General features: G+C 32.5%; 1 protein-coding gene across 3 annotated transcripts in view; it reads left to right on the top strand.

Annotated features, from left to right (window-relative positions):
• Window positions 1-22: 22 nt before the first annotated feature.
• LOC110462843 (putative uncharacterized protein CXorf58) overlaps window positions 23-17,421 on the top strand; it is a 27,140-nt gene continuing 9,741 nt past the window's right edge. Inside the window, exons 1-12 of one of the 3 annotated variants that reach the window (XM_021517048.1) lie at window positions 23-110; window positions 730-1,051; window positions 5,936-6,035; window positions 6,158-6,252; window positions 6,596-6,707; window positions 7,531-7,662; window positions 8,066-8,141; window positions 8,619-8,772; window positions 9,623-9,773; window positions 10,567-10,587; window positions 13,270-13,302; window positions 13,549-13,575. In XM_021517048.1, the coding sequence (XP_021372723.1) occupies window positions 771-1,051; window positions 5,936-6,035; window positions 6,158-6,252; window positions 6,596-6,707; window positions 7,531-7,662; window positions 8,066-8,141; window positions 8,619-8,772; window positions 9,623-9,773; window positions 10,567-10,587; window positions 13,270-13,302; window positions 13,549-13,575 (1,182 nt within the window). In that variant the 5' untranslated portion in view covers window positions 23-110; window positions 730-770. The remainder of the gene's footprint in view (window positions 111-729; window positions 1,052-5,935; window positions 6,036-6,157; window positions 6,253-6,595; window positions 6,708-7,530; window positions 7,663-8,065; window positions 8,142-8,618; window positions 8,773-9,622; window positions 9,774-10,566; window positions 10,588-13,269; window positions 13,303-13,548; window positions 13,576-17,421) is intronic. The other 2 variants (XM_021517049.1, XM_021517050.1) reach the window with 2 other exon arrangements.

Raw genomic sequence — 17,421 nt, 5'->3', positions numbered from 1 at the left:
TCGCCATATTTGTTTGCACTGGAGACGGACCTATGTTACCGAGTTTCGCGTCAATAGACACTTTTGTGTGACACAAAAATGAATTTGATGTCACCTCCGTGATATCTTATGTAAGTTTGAAATTGAAGTATTCATTAAATTAATAATGATTTGATTTCATTGGATTGTTTCGCTACAATTAGTGACTAGTCACGGCATAAAGATGGTCGAAATGTCTTTGAAAGAAGATGTACAAATGTAAATATGGGACGAATCGTCTTTAGACATTTTGGTCATTTGTTATATTTAGAACGTTATTTGATTAATCAGTATTTAGTTTATAGAGTCTCTAAGCTCGTAACAGGCTTGTCAAATTAAAGTGCATATTCACAGTGACATTTCACAAAGCATTTCATGTGATGACAGTTTTCAGTTCATCAGTAGGCCGGCCTACTCATTAACCTTAGTTGCTTGTTAATAATTTTCTAATTTTGTCCAAAATAACTTCCCATTATTGTTCTTTTAATCAGACTATTTCTGTCGAAAATCCCCAAGTCACAAATTTTAAAGGACATAAAAAGTCAGTTATTTCAGACTTTTTCTAATAGTAGCTCACACCTTTTATCCTGACATGCATGCACCAGTGCGTTAATATTCAAAATAAATCCTGCATTGTAAAATGAAGAAGAAGAAGAGAGAATATCTAATTAAAATATGGCATTAATCAATTCCAAATATTTTGCCTTTCAGTTCATCATTAAAACGTTCAAGTTAATATTCAACAGATAAAGATGCAGTCCCCAACGGGAAGTGTAGATTCCAAAAGTGTTACAAGCAAGACGTCGATAAATGTGAAACTTCCCGATCACATTCCCAGTCAGGAAGAACTTCAGCGTAACCTTTCCACAGCAGGGAGTCAGCAGACACCACCTGATCAGGATGACTTATTTCCGCCCCACACACCGGATTTTGGAGTCCGGCCTCTCACTACCACCCCTGTCAGCTCAAAGGAATATCTTTTGTCTGCATCACCATCCAAAATGATGCGACAACCCAACAGATCGGAGAAAGAGTAAGTGTTGTAGGGCCGTCAATGAGTCCAAGAAAATTTGGATTATTTGTCATGAAAATTTGCATGGACCTCGATTTTTTTTAACTAGAGTGGATTCTAGTCCATAAAAGCAAAGCCATATTATTGATCCCATCTAAAAATAAAACAGCTGGATTACTTGAGAGTTATAACTGCAATTGCTATTGGCCCCAGTCCACAATCATTCCTTAACTCAGATTTCCCATAGGAAAGTATTACCGTATTAATAAGGAACACTTTACCTAAGATTTTTTTGATTTGCCAAATTATTGATTTTGCTTTCCTGTAATATGGAATGAACATGTATATCAATAAAGGAATTTTCTAATGAATTTTCATGAAACCTACAATCTATTTGGATATAGTTAAGTCATGCAGTGGTTCTCTTTTTTTATAACCATAGTGGTGATGACTGCATTGATTCAGTGTTTTTAACAATATATATATATAGATCTCTATGTAAATTAAAATTAAGTCTTTGAATCTCATTATATTGAATGTTTCATTAATAAGATTGCATAGAAGATTAGCACAAAATTTCTGTTGTTTTCTTACCACAAGGAATGTATGTCAACATTATTTTATTTAAGTTCTTTGGTTAGTTTTGAATACTGAAGAAATTGGGGTGGGGCCGGTATCATCTGATCATGATACTGATACTGATAGAAATTAATATTTCAAGTAATCCCCCCCACCTCCCCGATTTCTAGCTATGTATAAGTAATCCCCCCACCTCCTCAATTTCTAGGTATGTGTACTTAATCCCTGTAATTTGTTTTACCACAGCTATTTCTAAATTCAATGTAGTGCATGTCAGATTGTAGTTAGAACAAACTAATATATGCGATGTTGGTAACATTTTCACATATAGACTAGAGTAATATTATAACCACCTTTCCTAGGATTAATAAGTTTTTACAAAAAAACAATGATACCAAAAAATATTGGCTAGAAAGTGACACTTGAGGGGCAATTGGAGTCAATTTTGCCAGTCATCCATTAATTTTGAAGGGGTTTAAGTTACAAAATTGGCCACTACAACAATTTTGAGAGGGCCATTTGTAATAAAATGCTCTCCCACATTTATCCATGCAGACTAATTTTATTGTATGCAGAATATTTTTCATGGGAACTTGTATTGTAGATTTTTTTCATAAAATCATATGTTTTGTTTCTTAACATGACTGTTAAAAGGGAAGATTTAGCTGAAATAAAAAAGGCAGAGTCTCCAGAAGGTAAAACAATTGATCCGAGTGAAAAAAGGTCTGAACCGGAAAAAATAAAGTCTGGAGTTGAGACAGAGACCTTAATAAAGACCGTACAAAAGTCTTTGATAGAGTAAGTCTGGTATCCATGGTGATACAACTGGTGTCTTGGTGTTAAGCTGAGGTGAAAGGTCATCTGTGATGACCAGGAAATAATAGGGTAGTCATGAGGTCACATGGTCATGATGGTTAAGGTCATTCCTAACAATTCTGAAAAGGATGTATGGGTCCAGCGACCTTTAATTTATTTATATTTTTTAAAACTGATATTTCTTTTAATATGTGAGTAATATTATAAGACTCTTTCATGCCCAGGGGTATAGGATATCTAGGGAAATTCAACCTGAGGGATTTTCAAATTTGATAAAACCTGAGGGTATAATTTCCCTATCCTACACCCTCGGGCATGAAAGAGTATTTTTCTCTCATTCCAATCACCAGAATAAGCTCATGATCAGAAACCATGAAATTGCGTTTGGACTGGCCACCATTTTGAAAATATCAATTTTTCCCCTGAGCATTTTAGACGAAAACGAATTAGCCAGCCATATTTAGCATATCCCATATTTGCAAACAATGTTTGTGCAGAAAAAATAATCACATCTTTCTAACATTTACGGTAAATAAATAGTAAAAGGTTTTAATTTCATCACATTGCTTTTTCTGCATTGCGGCATTGGAGAGTTCCAAATTTGTGACGTCGTGCATTGTTGAGCCATGGTGACGTCATGTCATGTGAAATAGGGTGTAAGATAGAAATTTCCTACACCCCTTTCTTACCCTGGACAGCTCTATCTTACACACAGGGAAATGAGAGAAATATATATATAATGTAGAATTTAATATCAATATCCAAAATTTAATACCCAAATGTACTAACAGAAAAAGGTGCTATTATAGAACTTTTAACCCAAGCATTAAAAAGAGATGAAGATTTTTTTATTTACCTTGGTGATGGTTACAAAGGTGATCTTGCTATTTTGTATTTTATTTTATTTTTGTGTGGACAAAATGTTGTCTGATCCTATTGTTGTGTACATGAAACATTTAAAAAATAACAATCCCATGATTTTCTCTGTAAAAATGAGCGCTCAATTCTCTTTTTTCTAAACAAACCTCAAGGAGAATTTTTTTTTTTTTTTTAATTCAAAATCAATTCAGATGAACTCGGGAAAATAAAGATATGAAATATGATCTAGTTGCAAATTTATAGGTTTTTACATGAATGTTAAAATTGAATGTTAATGAATTATAATATGTATGTATTGTATCATTGATATGGGTATAGAGGCAGATATCTGCTTGCATCCATCTTTTTTCCTATTAAATCTTCTTATATATCCTGTTATTATATCTTTGCATCAAAAACTACTCAGCTTCAGAGATGTGATTAGATTTGTTTTCATATAATCATTACTTTAATAATTTGTTTTACCATAAATGAAATCTGTAATTGTGTATGCATGTCCTGTCAATTGTTTGATTCATATACATTGTATTTAAATTCTATGTCTAGGGTGCACCAACTTATCTATAATGATATTTTTAAATTGAAAGGTTTAAATTACCAGAAAAACCTGTAAAAAGGTCAGAAAAGGAGTAAGTAATATGTGATAGTAGTTTTGGTTATCACTTATGTGCAAGGAAGAGGGTTGCTTGTTGGTTTTTAAAAGCTGTGTGTTCAGTTTTTTTCTTCTGCTTAGATATTTTGGCAGGATGATTCCTGAAGACATTTTCTTCCAAATCTGATAAAACAATTAACTAAAAAATATATGATATCAAATATGTTTTTTTAAGATAACATTTCAGACAAGAAGGACTTCATAAAGAAAACCCTGCAATCTTTAATAAAAAAAATGTACCAGTTAAAAAAAAAGGAAAATTAGGTTTTTGATATCAATTTTTCCAGATTTTTTGTAATTCACAAAATACAACTAAGAAATGAAAAATCCTGATGTTTCACCAGCAAGAAGTGCAGTTAAAATGAAAATGGTGACTTTAGTAGGTTTTGTTTTTATAGATGATTATATTGTAGTACATGTGTATGTAGACTGAGTGTTAAATGACAAATGACATGAGGTGACTTGGTTTTTGTTTGTAGAGAAGGGTTAGAATGCAATATGCAGAGTAGTATAGTGACGTGAACAGTTTTGGTGGTGGTGTTTTAATAAATACATGCATCATTTTCTTTTATTTCTGAACAATTTTTTAAATGTAAAGCACTTATTTAACATACGGTAAAACCTGTCTTGACCGACAAGAAAAAAAGACAAATTCTTTGCTAAAAAGAGTTTATATAATTCCTTTATTTTATTTCCCCCTTCACTTTAAAATTACTGCCAACATATCTTGAAGGTCCTTTTTCTTCAAAATTCCTTTGTATGTCTCCCTCAATATATCACCAAACTTTTTTATACTTCCGAAATTTTGGTGAACAAATGTTGGCAGTAGGTGTACAACAAGGAATTTATTTATGCAAATACAGGAATTACACTTCAAAGTTATCCAAAAAAAATATATTACATATTACAGGATGTCCTTAAAGTCAGATGTAATTGGTTTTCACTGTTTTACAGATAATATATTCAATTTAAAGTTAGACATAATTGACAGTGCGTCCTCCGTTTATATCTTTTGGTGATATTAGACCTCAAAAATAAGTTAATTAGATAATTTTGATTCTTCTTTTTGAATATTTTTTTTTTCAAAATTTATTAACATGTACCTCCTCTGAGAACATAACATAATTCCCAAAATAGACAGGAAAAATTCCTACTCCAGGTTTGTATAAATTGATGTTGGATTAAAATTCACCTTACCAATCAAACTATCTTAAATCAAAAAGATATCTAAAAATCAACGCTCATAGGTTTATGTGCTATGGTAGAAGGGTTAGCTATGAACATTTTTGAATACTTTTAAAGCTTCATTGTCAATTATCTTCCTAAACAATTTTTCTTGTGCTTTGGTAGAAGGGTTTAGGGTTATGGTTTAAGGGTTTAACCTAAACCCTATGGAATTGGCGTTATGTGATTGTATTTGTGCTACATGTACTAGTATAGTAAACACTTCACATAAAACTCCTTGTATTTGATGAAGTTTTGATGAAGTTTTTGATCTGCACCAACACTGCAGTTCTAAGGTTGACAATGAAATATGGGACCGAAATGGAAGACTGACATTCAAGTCTTAAATTATTTAATCGTCCATTGATTATTTGTTTTGTATTTAATCACAGAGGCTGCATACAATGCATATATACACAAAAATATTAAAATATGCAAAAACGAAAACATTTAAGTTTTAACATATTTCTCAAAATGGACTCTCTTCATTTCCTTTAAAACTTCTTTTTAATAGTGACACAGTAACAGATGAATACTGAAACTGTGGAAGAATATCATACTCTACTGACTTATCAGTTGATATTTTAGCTACAATTTTTTTGATAAATACTTATACTTCTCACTTAAACAACTTAAAACAAGTCTTTCACTTGCAGCTAATGAGATTTTCAGGGAGATATTGCATCGATTATTTCTTGATAAACTCCATGCTAACAAAAAGTACATGTGATTTACATTCAGTATATTTTTTCCAGACTGATACGTCAAGCAGCAGCTACCATCATAGAAAGAGCATGGATCGCCTACAGAGACAAACAAATGTTCCGACTCCTGAAACATGCCGTGTGTGCTGCAGTAAGTATTGTTGATGTGAACAGTTTGATAGAATCTACCTTCTTAAACTTAAACTCAGGATTGTTCTGATGGTTTTACAGGTAATGATGCATTGTTTTAAAAAAATCATATTTGATTTTCAGGAAAACTCATTATCGAAGGAAATATTGAGGAAAGTTTGCCCAAAAGAAGCTGAGCTGTTGAGTGACAAAAGTGTTCAAGTACGGGTTCGATTCAGGTAAATATTAAACAAGCTGTTCAAGTCTGAACCAATTCTGGTAATTATTCTAGAAAATTGAATATGAAATGAAATTATTAATAAAATTCACGGTATCTACCGGTATGGATGATAGGATCAGTGCATGTCCATAATTTTATAATATATGTTTCACGTAACTGTTAAAAAATGTTAGAATAAAATTTTCTACAGTAAAATGCAAAGCTAAACATTTTGTGTCTGTTCGCACATTTGATATGAGGTTATAGTAGATTATTTCCCCTTGTATTCTGCTTTACAAATAAGTTATCTCCCCTTGTTTTCACTTGAATAAATTGTCTAAAAGAAGAATTTCCTGTTACAGATTTGGTGGTGGAGAATTTCCTCCAATGATTTTCTTTAAAGTGTTTATACACACGGCAGGGAAGGGTGTCAAATACATGAGTGGTCGCAAGCTCATCAAACCAGCCTCCGAGGTAAGCTGTCCATAACCCTTTCACCACTGTACACCATAATGGACTCATCCAGATCACTGCATGGTAGAATCTACTTAAGTTAAATAGGGGTGAAAGGGTTAAGATTTCTTGATCTGTTTTGTGGTTTTGTGATTAATAGGATACTGCATCCTGGGTAGGTTCATACTGGACACATGAGTTGATATGTATTGATATTTATCCCCATACAGATTTGATACAATACCTTTATCGGTACAATTACACATTATCACATTGGCCTTTTACTCATTGACATAATTAATCCTATATCATGATATATCATATATGAGGTCTGAAACCAAAGTCTGCAAAACTTGCAACCCTTCTTAACCAAAATGCTTGCCATTTGTTTCATTGATAGATATTATAACAATGTAAAGTTATACCAAAGTTCTATATATAGTTTATCAAAGGTCACAGTTCAAATTAAGTATCACTTGCAGTATGCCTAAAGAAATTATTTGTGGATACATTTTTAATTGAAAAACAGTAAGTAGCATAATAAATTTTCTATAAAATGTTTTAACGACTAAATTAAAAATCTATGCAATTTAGGTATTGATGTAATTGTGAAGGTACTTTTCTGGAATGATAATGCTGAAAAAAGCTTGTACTTGGTAATTATGTATATATATGGTATTAATTTAGTTGGTGAGACTTGTACCTTGGCTTAGGAAATTTAGCCTGTTTTCAGTGATATTCATTTTTCAGCCAGCTCATTGCAAAAATTATGCAATTATGTATGTCAGATGTATATATGATGCTAGACAGAAATTGATGCGTATAGTGTACATGTGTTGTTTAGGCGTCAGAAGACTCCCTGAGGTTGATGGGTAACAGACAGTTCTATGATCAGATGCTACGAGATGCTATATTCCAACAGCAGTATAGAGTCACGGACGAAATAGATGTGACCACTCTCAAGGATTATATGCAGGTAAAACACGTGATAGACTTAATTGATTGTTTGATGGTTCAAAGATTAACTTAGTTAATATCATGATATGGGGAAGGGAACATCATATTGAAGTATTGGATATGAGGGATGGAACATTTGATTATTTTGTATTATTTCTTCTGAAAAGTTTAAAATATTCATGAGAGACTTTAATCAGTTAATTGGTATACTTACGCATTATTTCTAAAATTAAATTCTTCATGATATTAAGTAGCTATACAGTAACATTCTCTTCTTTTATGAAAATTGTAGTTTATGGAGGATATATATATTTAAATTGTTGTAGTGATTATCCCCCCCTGAATGATAACAGCACAACTCATGTTTGCAACAGTCACTACAAGGTGTCTAAGTATACCCTGTAAATGTTTTATTGTTCCAGTACCTAGCAAATACAGATGAAAGCCCAGCCAGTATGGGAGGCAAAGAGAATTACTGGAGGAAGCTAACACTGGACGGTAAGTGTTAATGTACCCGTATATTCTACTGCAGATCTGTATTCATTTTTTTTAAATGTCAATCACAATTTCAAAACTGTTGACTATATATAAAGAGACCACTTTCAAGAAGTCAAAACAGTGGTCTTTTAATACAGGTGGTATATAAACATACAAGTTAAGATCAAAATGAAATCACTACTGAACAGTGCATTGGAAGTGTTTTCTTAACACAGGTGGTCTCTTAATAGAGGTGGTCACAAGAGCAGGTTTGGCTGTACATATTTAATAATTTAAAACTACAAATAAAAAATGAAAAAATATGATGTAGAAAATAGGTAGATCCTCAAATAAGGGAAATTAAGGCCACAATTTGATAGATGAAGCCAACAGTAACGTAACTGTGAAAACCTTTGTCCTCTAAAATTCAATTTTATTTCAAGATGTCTTAGATGTTTCCTTAATCTTAAGCATCCGACTTATAATTTGGCCTCACAGATCTGTCCAGGAGGACAATTTTCTATGACATTGTGGATTTCCTGTACAATCAGCGAATCAGTCCACGCCTCCAGGGAGAGATCCCTATCCTGATACAGCGCCCCCTATCACAGGAGATCAAAATTCAGCACATCAGGGCCGTCTCACAGCTCAGGTAATCTTTACTGTATGCTCCTAAGTCAGAGTCACTTTAAGTTTGACTCAGGTTGAGTTTTGAGCAGAAGTCTCTACTAATAAATGTAAGGGAAAGCACTCTTGCTACTAGGATTAGATTTTGGGTGTGCTACATCGATGGGGAGTTACTTCCTGAGTCATAACATATGGCAATAGTTGAAAAATCCTCACCCTTTAATCCTAAAACTGCTAAAGTTAAAGAGACAACTACATTTGCGCTACCAGGATTTGCCCGGGGATCTAGCCCCTCTCCTTGGGACTTAATCTTTGGATCATAACTTGTTGAGATTCCCACACCATCAACCTTTATATAAAATTGCAGGGATTAAAGAAACAAATACACTCGGACATGTCCTCGGCGTCATGCCTGCCCTGGACGATTTAGTCCTCGTTAAAGCTTGTATTTTTGTACTCCTTTGATAAACATGTATAGTATCCACCAGATTTCAAATTTATAAATAAGTGACTTGGTGGATCAACATAAAAATGCTGTGTGTTGCATATCAATAGTTTAGTTTAAATCCATTTTATTTCAACAAAAGTCAAATGGATTGGACAAAAGTTATTGCAACACACCTACGTCTTTTCTGTAACAGAAAATATATATACAAATTTAATGTGTCGCGTAATAGCCTAAAACAAATATATATATATATGTATATAAGATGTTAAAGATGGGTTACAGCAAAAGAGGTAATGATAGGATTAGGGACACCATATCAATACATATATGATTGTGATATGTATCTTGAAATATTGGTTACTTTTTTCTCTACATTACTGTATTATGTTGATAATTGATATACCGGGATGTACCTGTGTTTGTGTAGGTCAGAGACTGTGATACTTCACGCCCCCTTACCCACTCCCAAGTCAAAGATGTCGGGGCTCATCAGTGGTGCTAGTCAGCATTCCAGTCGACGTTCCCGTCAAGCCAAGGTTAGAGCGATGAAGATGAGGAAGATGTACGGTATGGATAAGGTAGGTCCTCTTACAATGATCAGATTATACGTTCCTTGTCATTAAGTGGGGCTCATTTTAAATTTTTGTTGCTCGTGTTTTTTAAGGTAAATTTTAAGCCAAATTTTAGCCTTTTCTTTTGACCCCAGGATCATGAAGCAGTTTAAGGTGCAAGTTCAAATGTTGAAGAAATGTAAATTTCACTAAATGATCCATATTTACATACCATTTTTCTACATGTATATAAAATCAAGTTTTAATATTGAACTGAAAAAAATAATTTGATTCAGACTTGAACTGAAGGCAAACTTCTTTCCTGATTCCAGGGCTTGGAGAGTATAAGCTATATATGTTTAACCCTTTCACCACTGTAGACCCTAATGGACTCATCCATGTCAATGCATGGTAGAGTCTACCTAAGTTAAATAGGGGTGAAAGGGTGAACCAAAATGTAAAATACTGCTAGCATTTAAGGCTTTTTGAAGTTGGAGTCCTAAAAAGTAATAACTTATGACATGACCTTGACCTACCTAGTAGCATGGAATATATTTGGTTTGATTCCCTAATTGGACGTTAACATGTACATATATTGGGTCACTTAACCGACCATATGGATTTTCTCAGCTGGGTATTCCATTTTCTTCCCATATTAAGTTTTTTACTGTTTGGAAAATAATGAAAGTTAACAAAAATCGGAATTAAGTTTTATAATATTTATTTCATCAGGCCCGGATACCACCAACACTTATGTGATTTTTATTTGTTTTTTTAAACTTGTTGTTTAAATTAAGATTTTATTTGAACTTTAACATAGGGACCCGAGTACTACTCTGAGGTAAGGTTGTCAGCACAACTGTACTCACCCCCATTCAGTCTTACATTCCCCTGTCTCATTCATCCTGTCTTTCCTTCCCTCTGTGATTGACTATACCAAACAGAGGATTTGGATGGATACAAAATTACAGATAAAAAAACTGACAAGTAGTGCTGATACTTTTTGTTTTGCAAGTGTTACAGTGTGTTTGTAATTTAAATAATAACTGTAGCAACTGAACCTCGACACACTTCCAGATTCAAGCTTTATTTTATTTACAAAGTAATTAAATGTATAACTTCTTTTAATGATAGCTGAGATTGCAGTTTTAAGAGTCCTCAGATTTTTTTTTCTTCATAATTTTTGTTTCTATTACTGGACAAAAGCAATTTGTTCTGAATATAATGATGTAATTATAAGCCAAACACAGCCAAAACAATCTTTGGGAAAGTGTCATTTTGAAATATTTATTAAAGTGACCAATCTGGTAAAGTTCTTCAGATTGAGGTTGGATAGTTCGGTTGAATGAGACTAACTTTCCACTTCATCAAGAAATCTCTAACCATTCAAACACCCAATGACATCTCATTCTGATTGGTCAATATTTATCTGTAATCACTTTGTATTTAACATTGTCTTATGAAGTACCTCTTTCCCTTTCCCAGGTGAGTGTGAAAAGGAATCAAACACTGTATTCACCTTAGGTGTTTTAAGCATCAATCACCTTTTTATTTATCCACCCAAGTTTCTGCTGTAAGTTCATCGCAATAATTAGTGCTAAATAAAAAAATAAAATGGTAAAAACTCCAGATGCAAATTTTGAAGATCTAATGAGGGTAAGTTTTTCAGGTAATATTTGTTTTGCAGTTTTACTTTCAAAATGTAAATACATATTTATTTCATAAGGAGATGTTGATATAAGTTCTAGCCTGTTGCACGATTACCATGTATTTTCAGTCTTTTTCATCCAATGAAATATTGATGAGATAAATTGTTTTTTAATGTACTTTTATTATATGTGTTCACCATGCAAAATGTGTTCATTTTTTTCAGTCACCAAGTGATCTATTAATCTAGGAATGAACAACTTCACCTTTTGTTTTTTTATTTATGCAATTATTTGAATGAATTATGCTTTTTGCTGTATTTAGAAAACATGTTTGTACAGCACACGAAGGATGCCAATTTAGAGGAATTCAGCAGAGATCTACAAATTTGGCAGCATTTATTAATTCTGTGAAATTACTAGTGTCTTTGTGATGTGTGTTTCAATGGATGTTTCCTGTTTCAGCCTCCACCTGTGGTACCATTACCACAAGTGGTACCATTACCACCACAAGTGGGGAAATCACCACTTGTGGTTCCTTCATCACGAGTGGTATCTTCAACTGTGGTAATCTTCAACAGTCTAAATCTTCTAATGCTGACAATGATAATGCTGAAAGCCAATGGCAACAGATCATTAACTAACTTATTAAAACTATTAATGGAAAAGCTTAAGTAAAACTCATCAAAGTATTTGCAAATCATATAAAAAGTTGATAAAATAGTCCATTTAAATATTTAAATATTTTTCCAATCATAAAGAAACCAAGTTGAAATCATTAAGATATATGCTAATAATGAAATAACATAAATATGACTCACTGTAATAATTGCAAGTGATAAAATAACCAGTGTTGAACTCATTAAAATCATTGGCAATGATGATTAACCAAGGTAGCACTCATCAAATTAATTGCCAACTAGTAAAATGATAAAGGTACCAATGACACTAAAATAATTGCCAGCTAAAAAAACAACCAAGGTGCAATTCACTAATTTATTTGCCAATGATTAAATATTATAACCCAAGCAAACTCATTAAATTGTTTGTTAGTTATGAAAAAAAGCAATGCCGACTCATTAAAATAATTGCTAATTGTTAAAAACTAATTAAGTACCCTCCACTACATGTACATTGTACTGGGTCTGCACCAGTTGTCGTGATTACCTACCAAATGTCACTAATTGACTGAGTATTTCATAGACAGGGACATTTCCAAAGTATAAATGGAATTATTGAAAGTGTTTTTTTGTGGATTTAATAGTTTTAGATGGTATAGGGACCCCATAAACACCAACCTTGATGACATTGTTTGTAATACCAGAGATCTAGTAGAGTGGCAGATATTCATGTTCTGTTTGCTCAAAGATTCTTTTTAAACCTGATTCTATATTATCTTTTTTCAATATCAACATTCATTAAACACATCCACATAAATGTTGTTTGCACTGCCATGAACGATGACTGGTACATCACAATTATCTGACTGATCCATGTCCCATAGATGTACCTTCAGATGCCTGCATCCAAATACTCCTAACTCAACTAGAAAATTAAATTATTAACCATTAAACTATTTTAGGTTTTATTTCAACCACTTACTCTTTTACTATTGTCTGATGATGCTGGAAACTGAAGTACTATTTTTCATGAAAATGAAATAATAGTAAATTTCATCTTGATACATTTTATGTTTTTACAGGGAATACATTTTGATAATGTGCTCTTATTAATTACCGTTTCAAAAATTAGCAGGAATGCGGAAGTTACATAATTAAGTGTGTTTCATATTTAGTATTCATTATGATATCATCTGGTAGATTTTCTATGGAGAAGAGTATGATTTTGAATGTACAGTAGTGATGGGTTTATTTCAGATAAGTTCATGTACAATCCCATCACCTGGAAAGGTAATTATATGGTCTTAATGTTACATAAAGTCACATGAAAATATGTACTTATTAAACAAGATTTTAAAATTTTCTTTTGTTGGATTTGAGCAAACTTGAAACAGAAAAATTATGGGTTTTTTAGTAAAATATTGTTTTGTATGGTCTGAAAACCAATCAAATATCAATATGAAATTATAAAAATATTTTTTATGTTATTCTCCTTTTTTTTGTTAAAAATTACACAAGATGTCTGTCCTATTTCAGCTGAGCCTGTTTTCATCTCGTGGCCAGGTATTTGTCTCCAATTAAAAAAATAATCAATAAATGTACTAATTATACTGCAATTGAAATACAACATTGGCTTAAATAAGGTCTTACGGAACTATGTTAAGTATCAGGACTGAGTACAATTGTAATTTATCAAATTATTCTTCATATTTAAAATCACTATCATTTTACATAATAAACCTTCTCTGTATATGTCTGTATTTTCTCTGTATTTCCCAGTATATGCTGTATTGACTGTATTTATCTGAAACAGTGTACACTACATTTTGTAGATAAGTGCCATGTCTTCACCAGAAATGGTAATCAAAACTGCTGCATCCATAGATATTTCACTAATTCAGAGCATGATTCAACATTAAGGCACACTTTTATCAATGTCTGTAATAAGATATTAACAAAGTTATTAATTTTGACCCCAGCATGACCAATATGACATGAATTATTGATGCTCAATGATTTTCAAAGCCAACAACTGTATATTAACCATTAATTAATATCCCCTATTTTACCTGTAGTAATCTATGCTTGGTAGGCCAACTTGAATTGTTTTTGCATAAAATGTTCAGTTAGGGGGAAAACAGTTTCTTGGCTTAATATTAGAAAGTCTAATTTCAAAACAAGTTAAGTAGCAAATTAAATTCACCCCTTTTTTCAGGACTTGTCTGCCTTAAGTGCCCTCACAGGTAACAGACAGGAAGAAATATTAATATACATGATGTACAAGAAAACTTTGATACAGTCAGCATTGAGTTAACTACAGAACCCTAGAGAGAGAGACAGCTCATAAAACAGAATCCTAGATGAATGCATAACAGTCTTTTAACCAAAACCAATATTCATGAATAGTGAGGAATTCTATAAAACAATAATTTCCACATGATAAAATTAGAGAAATTATTTAAGAGAAGTCATTTTATCTAGATCTGGTTCTCACCATTTTCAAGTACCCTTGTACTTATAATAATAATAATAATAATATACAACATTTATATAGAGCCCTATATAATTTGTAAAATTACTCTAAGTAATGATTATAATTGTGAAAACAAAAAACAAAGGCTTACAATCACTTTTGTACACTTAAGCAAGCAATGTGCACATATTTGCAAAGATTCTAAAATGCAGATGTGAAGAGGTGAGTTTTGATGTCCCTCTTGAACTTGGCCAGGGTATTTTACTTTCAAATAGCAGATGGTAAGCTATTCCACAACGTAGCCGAAACCCTCCCAAAGCATCTGTTTCCGTAGGTCACAGTACGAGATTTTGGGACACACAACAAAGATTCTGACTCCGACCACAGTGATTGTGACGGCTGATATCATACAGGGTAACAAGCTCCTGTAGGTACTGAGGAGCTGTTCCATTCAGTGCCTTGTATGTGTACACCAGAATTTTGTACTGCGACCTGTATCGTACAGGTAACCAGTGCAACAAATAAACCACATGTGTGATGTGCTCTCTCTTTCGAGTACGAGTAACTAGCCGTGCTGCAGTGTTCTGGACCCTCTGCAGACAACTAGTTAGTTTGTCAGATATACAACGGAGCAGAGCGTTACCATAATCCAACCGAGAGGTAACAAGTGAATGCACCAAGATCTTGCATGCATCTGCAGTTAAAAACTGCCGAATACAGCCGATGTGCCTGATCTGGTAGTAACAGGATTTGGCAATAGCATTCACTTGTTTCTCCATGTTCAGTGAGCTATCAAAGTATACCCCTACTTATATATACACTGCACTGTGATTTTTGGTACAGGAACCTCCCCTTTATTTCGTTTTTAGCTGTAGCAAAGTTCAAAAGATGGGCCATGACACTTCCGTGGAGTAGATGGCTCAGTTGGTAGGAGAGATAGTACAATAATCTGAAGTCCAGGGTTTTGAATTGTGGTCTAGCCTTTTGATTTGTTTACACTCAGAACAATTTTTTTTTATAAAAGGTCTGCAAGGTATGGTCTTCTTTTAAGAAATAATTTTTCATATATAGTCTTGCCAGAAAAACAGTTTTGAATGCATACTGGTAGAACTTGTAATTTTGGCAGTGGTACAGGGATCCTTAAGCAATATTATGGGAAACATGAGAGTTACGAACCCTTGATTCGCGATGCTATAACAGATACAAATAGATTTGTCTGCATGTACATGTAATAAAATATTGATGACCTAACTTTTAAAAATGACAATTTGAGAATATTTAATTACTTAACTCTGAAATTGCCATTAAAATATTTCATGACTTAACTGTTTAATGAAAATATAGATATTGAAATATTTAATGACTAAGCTGATTAATGACCATTTAGATATTAAAATATTTAATGACAATTTAAATATTGAAGATACAACTATCTAATCCTATTTTTTTATTTTTTTATTTCATGATGATGAAATGTTCGTTTACTTAAACTTATGACAGTGTACATAGATATTTGTATGCCTTAGACTAGTGGATGTGTTATTTAAAGTCAATCTTTTAAAACTTTTAAAAGTTGATAGTTTAACAATAGTAATCATCATATTTCATAATTAAAAATTGTGTTTGATTTATTTAGAGATGTAAGGAAATTACCTATTTTGTATTTAACTAAAATGGAGTACCAGAATAACATAATTATCAATTGCAAGTAAATAAAAATTGGGCATTAAAACTACATGGCTATTATAACCTTGGTAATCATCTCCAATTTAGGACAAAAACATTCTTTTTATATTTTCTTTTTTCAATAAGAACTTAGAGTCATTGAGACCTTTTTTTTTATTAACAAATAGATGAACTTGTAAACAATGATTTTTTTCACACCTAAGTCTTAGCCCCTCCCCAGTGCGTGTAAGAAGTGTTCCCTGGTGGTGTTTAGGACCAGGTTGATTCAATATTTAATTCAGCTGTAACAATTTCTACAGAATCTTCTTAACATGATTCTAAAAATAGTGGTTTTATATGTATTTATATATAAAGTTGGAAATTATTTGAAAATCATTGTTAAAAGCTATGAGTATCAAGATAATACTATTAGGTAATAACTGCTATCAAACAATTGTCGTTATTTTACAGTTGAGCGCTTTCTCGTCTCCTGGAAAGGTTTGATATACAAACTAGTAACAAATTAACATCTCAGTTTAACGCTGTGGTAATGTTAGCATTTTTAACAATTTATCTAAGAACTGGAAAAAATACCAAAATAAAACAGGAATGATATAACATTCCACAAATAAATACTTACCTTAATCAAAATTCATGCATAAATAATACCTAATGCTTCCTATAAGATGATATCAGTATTTCCCTGTTTTTACGAAATTACATTGAAGATTGAATATAGAATTGCTGACTTTGATTTTACAAGGATGGATATAATTTAGATTAAAACAAGAGTTATTAATAAGAAATACCTTTTGGTATTTAAAACTTTGTGACAGTTATGGCAGAAAACCAGCTTTAATATTTAAATAAAAAGTAATGACTATACCGGTATATTCAATGTAATTCATTGTTATAAGTGTAATTATGCTGTCCCAGAATGAAAGATGTTTATCATGTTCTTGTAACTTTTTCTCGTAACTTATGCCCAGCCCTGGTGCTATTATTAACTTCAGCCCTGGTGCTGTATTTTTAACTTCAGCCCTGGTGCTATTTTTAACTTCAGCCCCGGTGCTATTTTTAACTTCAGTCCTGGTGCTGTATTTTTAACTTCAGCCCTGGTGCTTTTTTTAACATCAGTCCTGGTGCTGTATTTTTAGGTCACCTGAGACAAAGTCTCAAGTGACCTATTGCGATCGCCTTTTGTCCGTCGTCGTCCGTCGTGCGTCCGTAAACAATTTACATTTTCGACTTCTTCTCCAAAACCCCTGAAC

Source organism: Mizuhopecten yessoensis, unplaced genomic scaffold (genome assembly GCF_002113885.1).
Source record: "Mizuhopecten yessoensis strain PY_sf001 unplaced genomic scaffold, ASM211388v2 scaffold10837, whole genome shotgun sequence".
NCBI classification, from domain to species: domain Eukaryota; kingdom Metazoa; phylum Mollusca; class Bivalvia; order Pectinida; family Pectinidae; genus Mizuhopecten; species Mizuhopecten yessoensis.
This window is presented reverse-complemented; position numbering and strand designations above follow the sequence as displayed.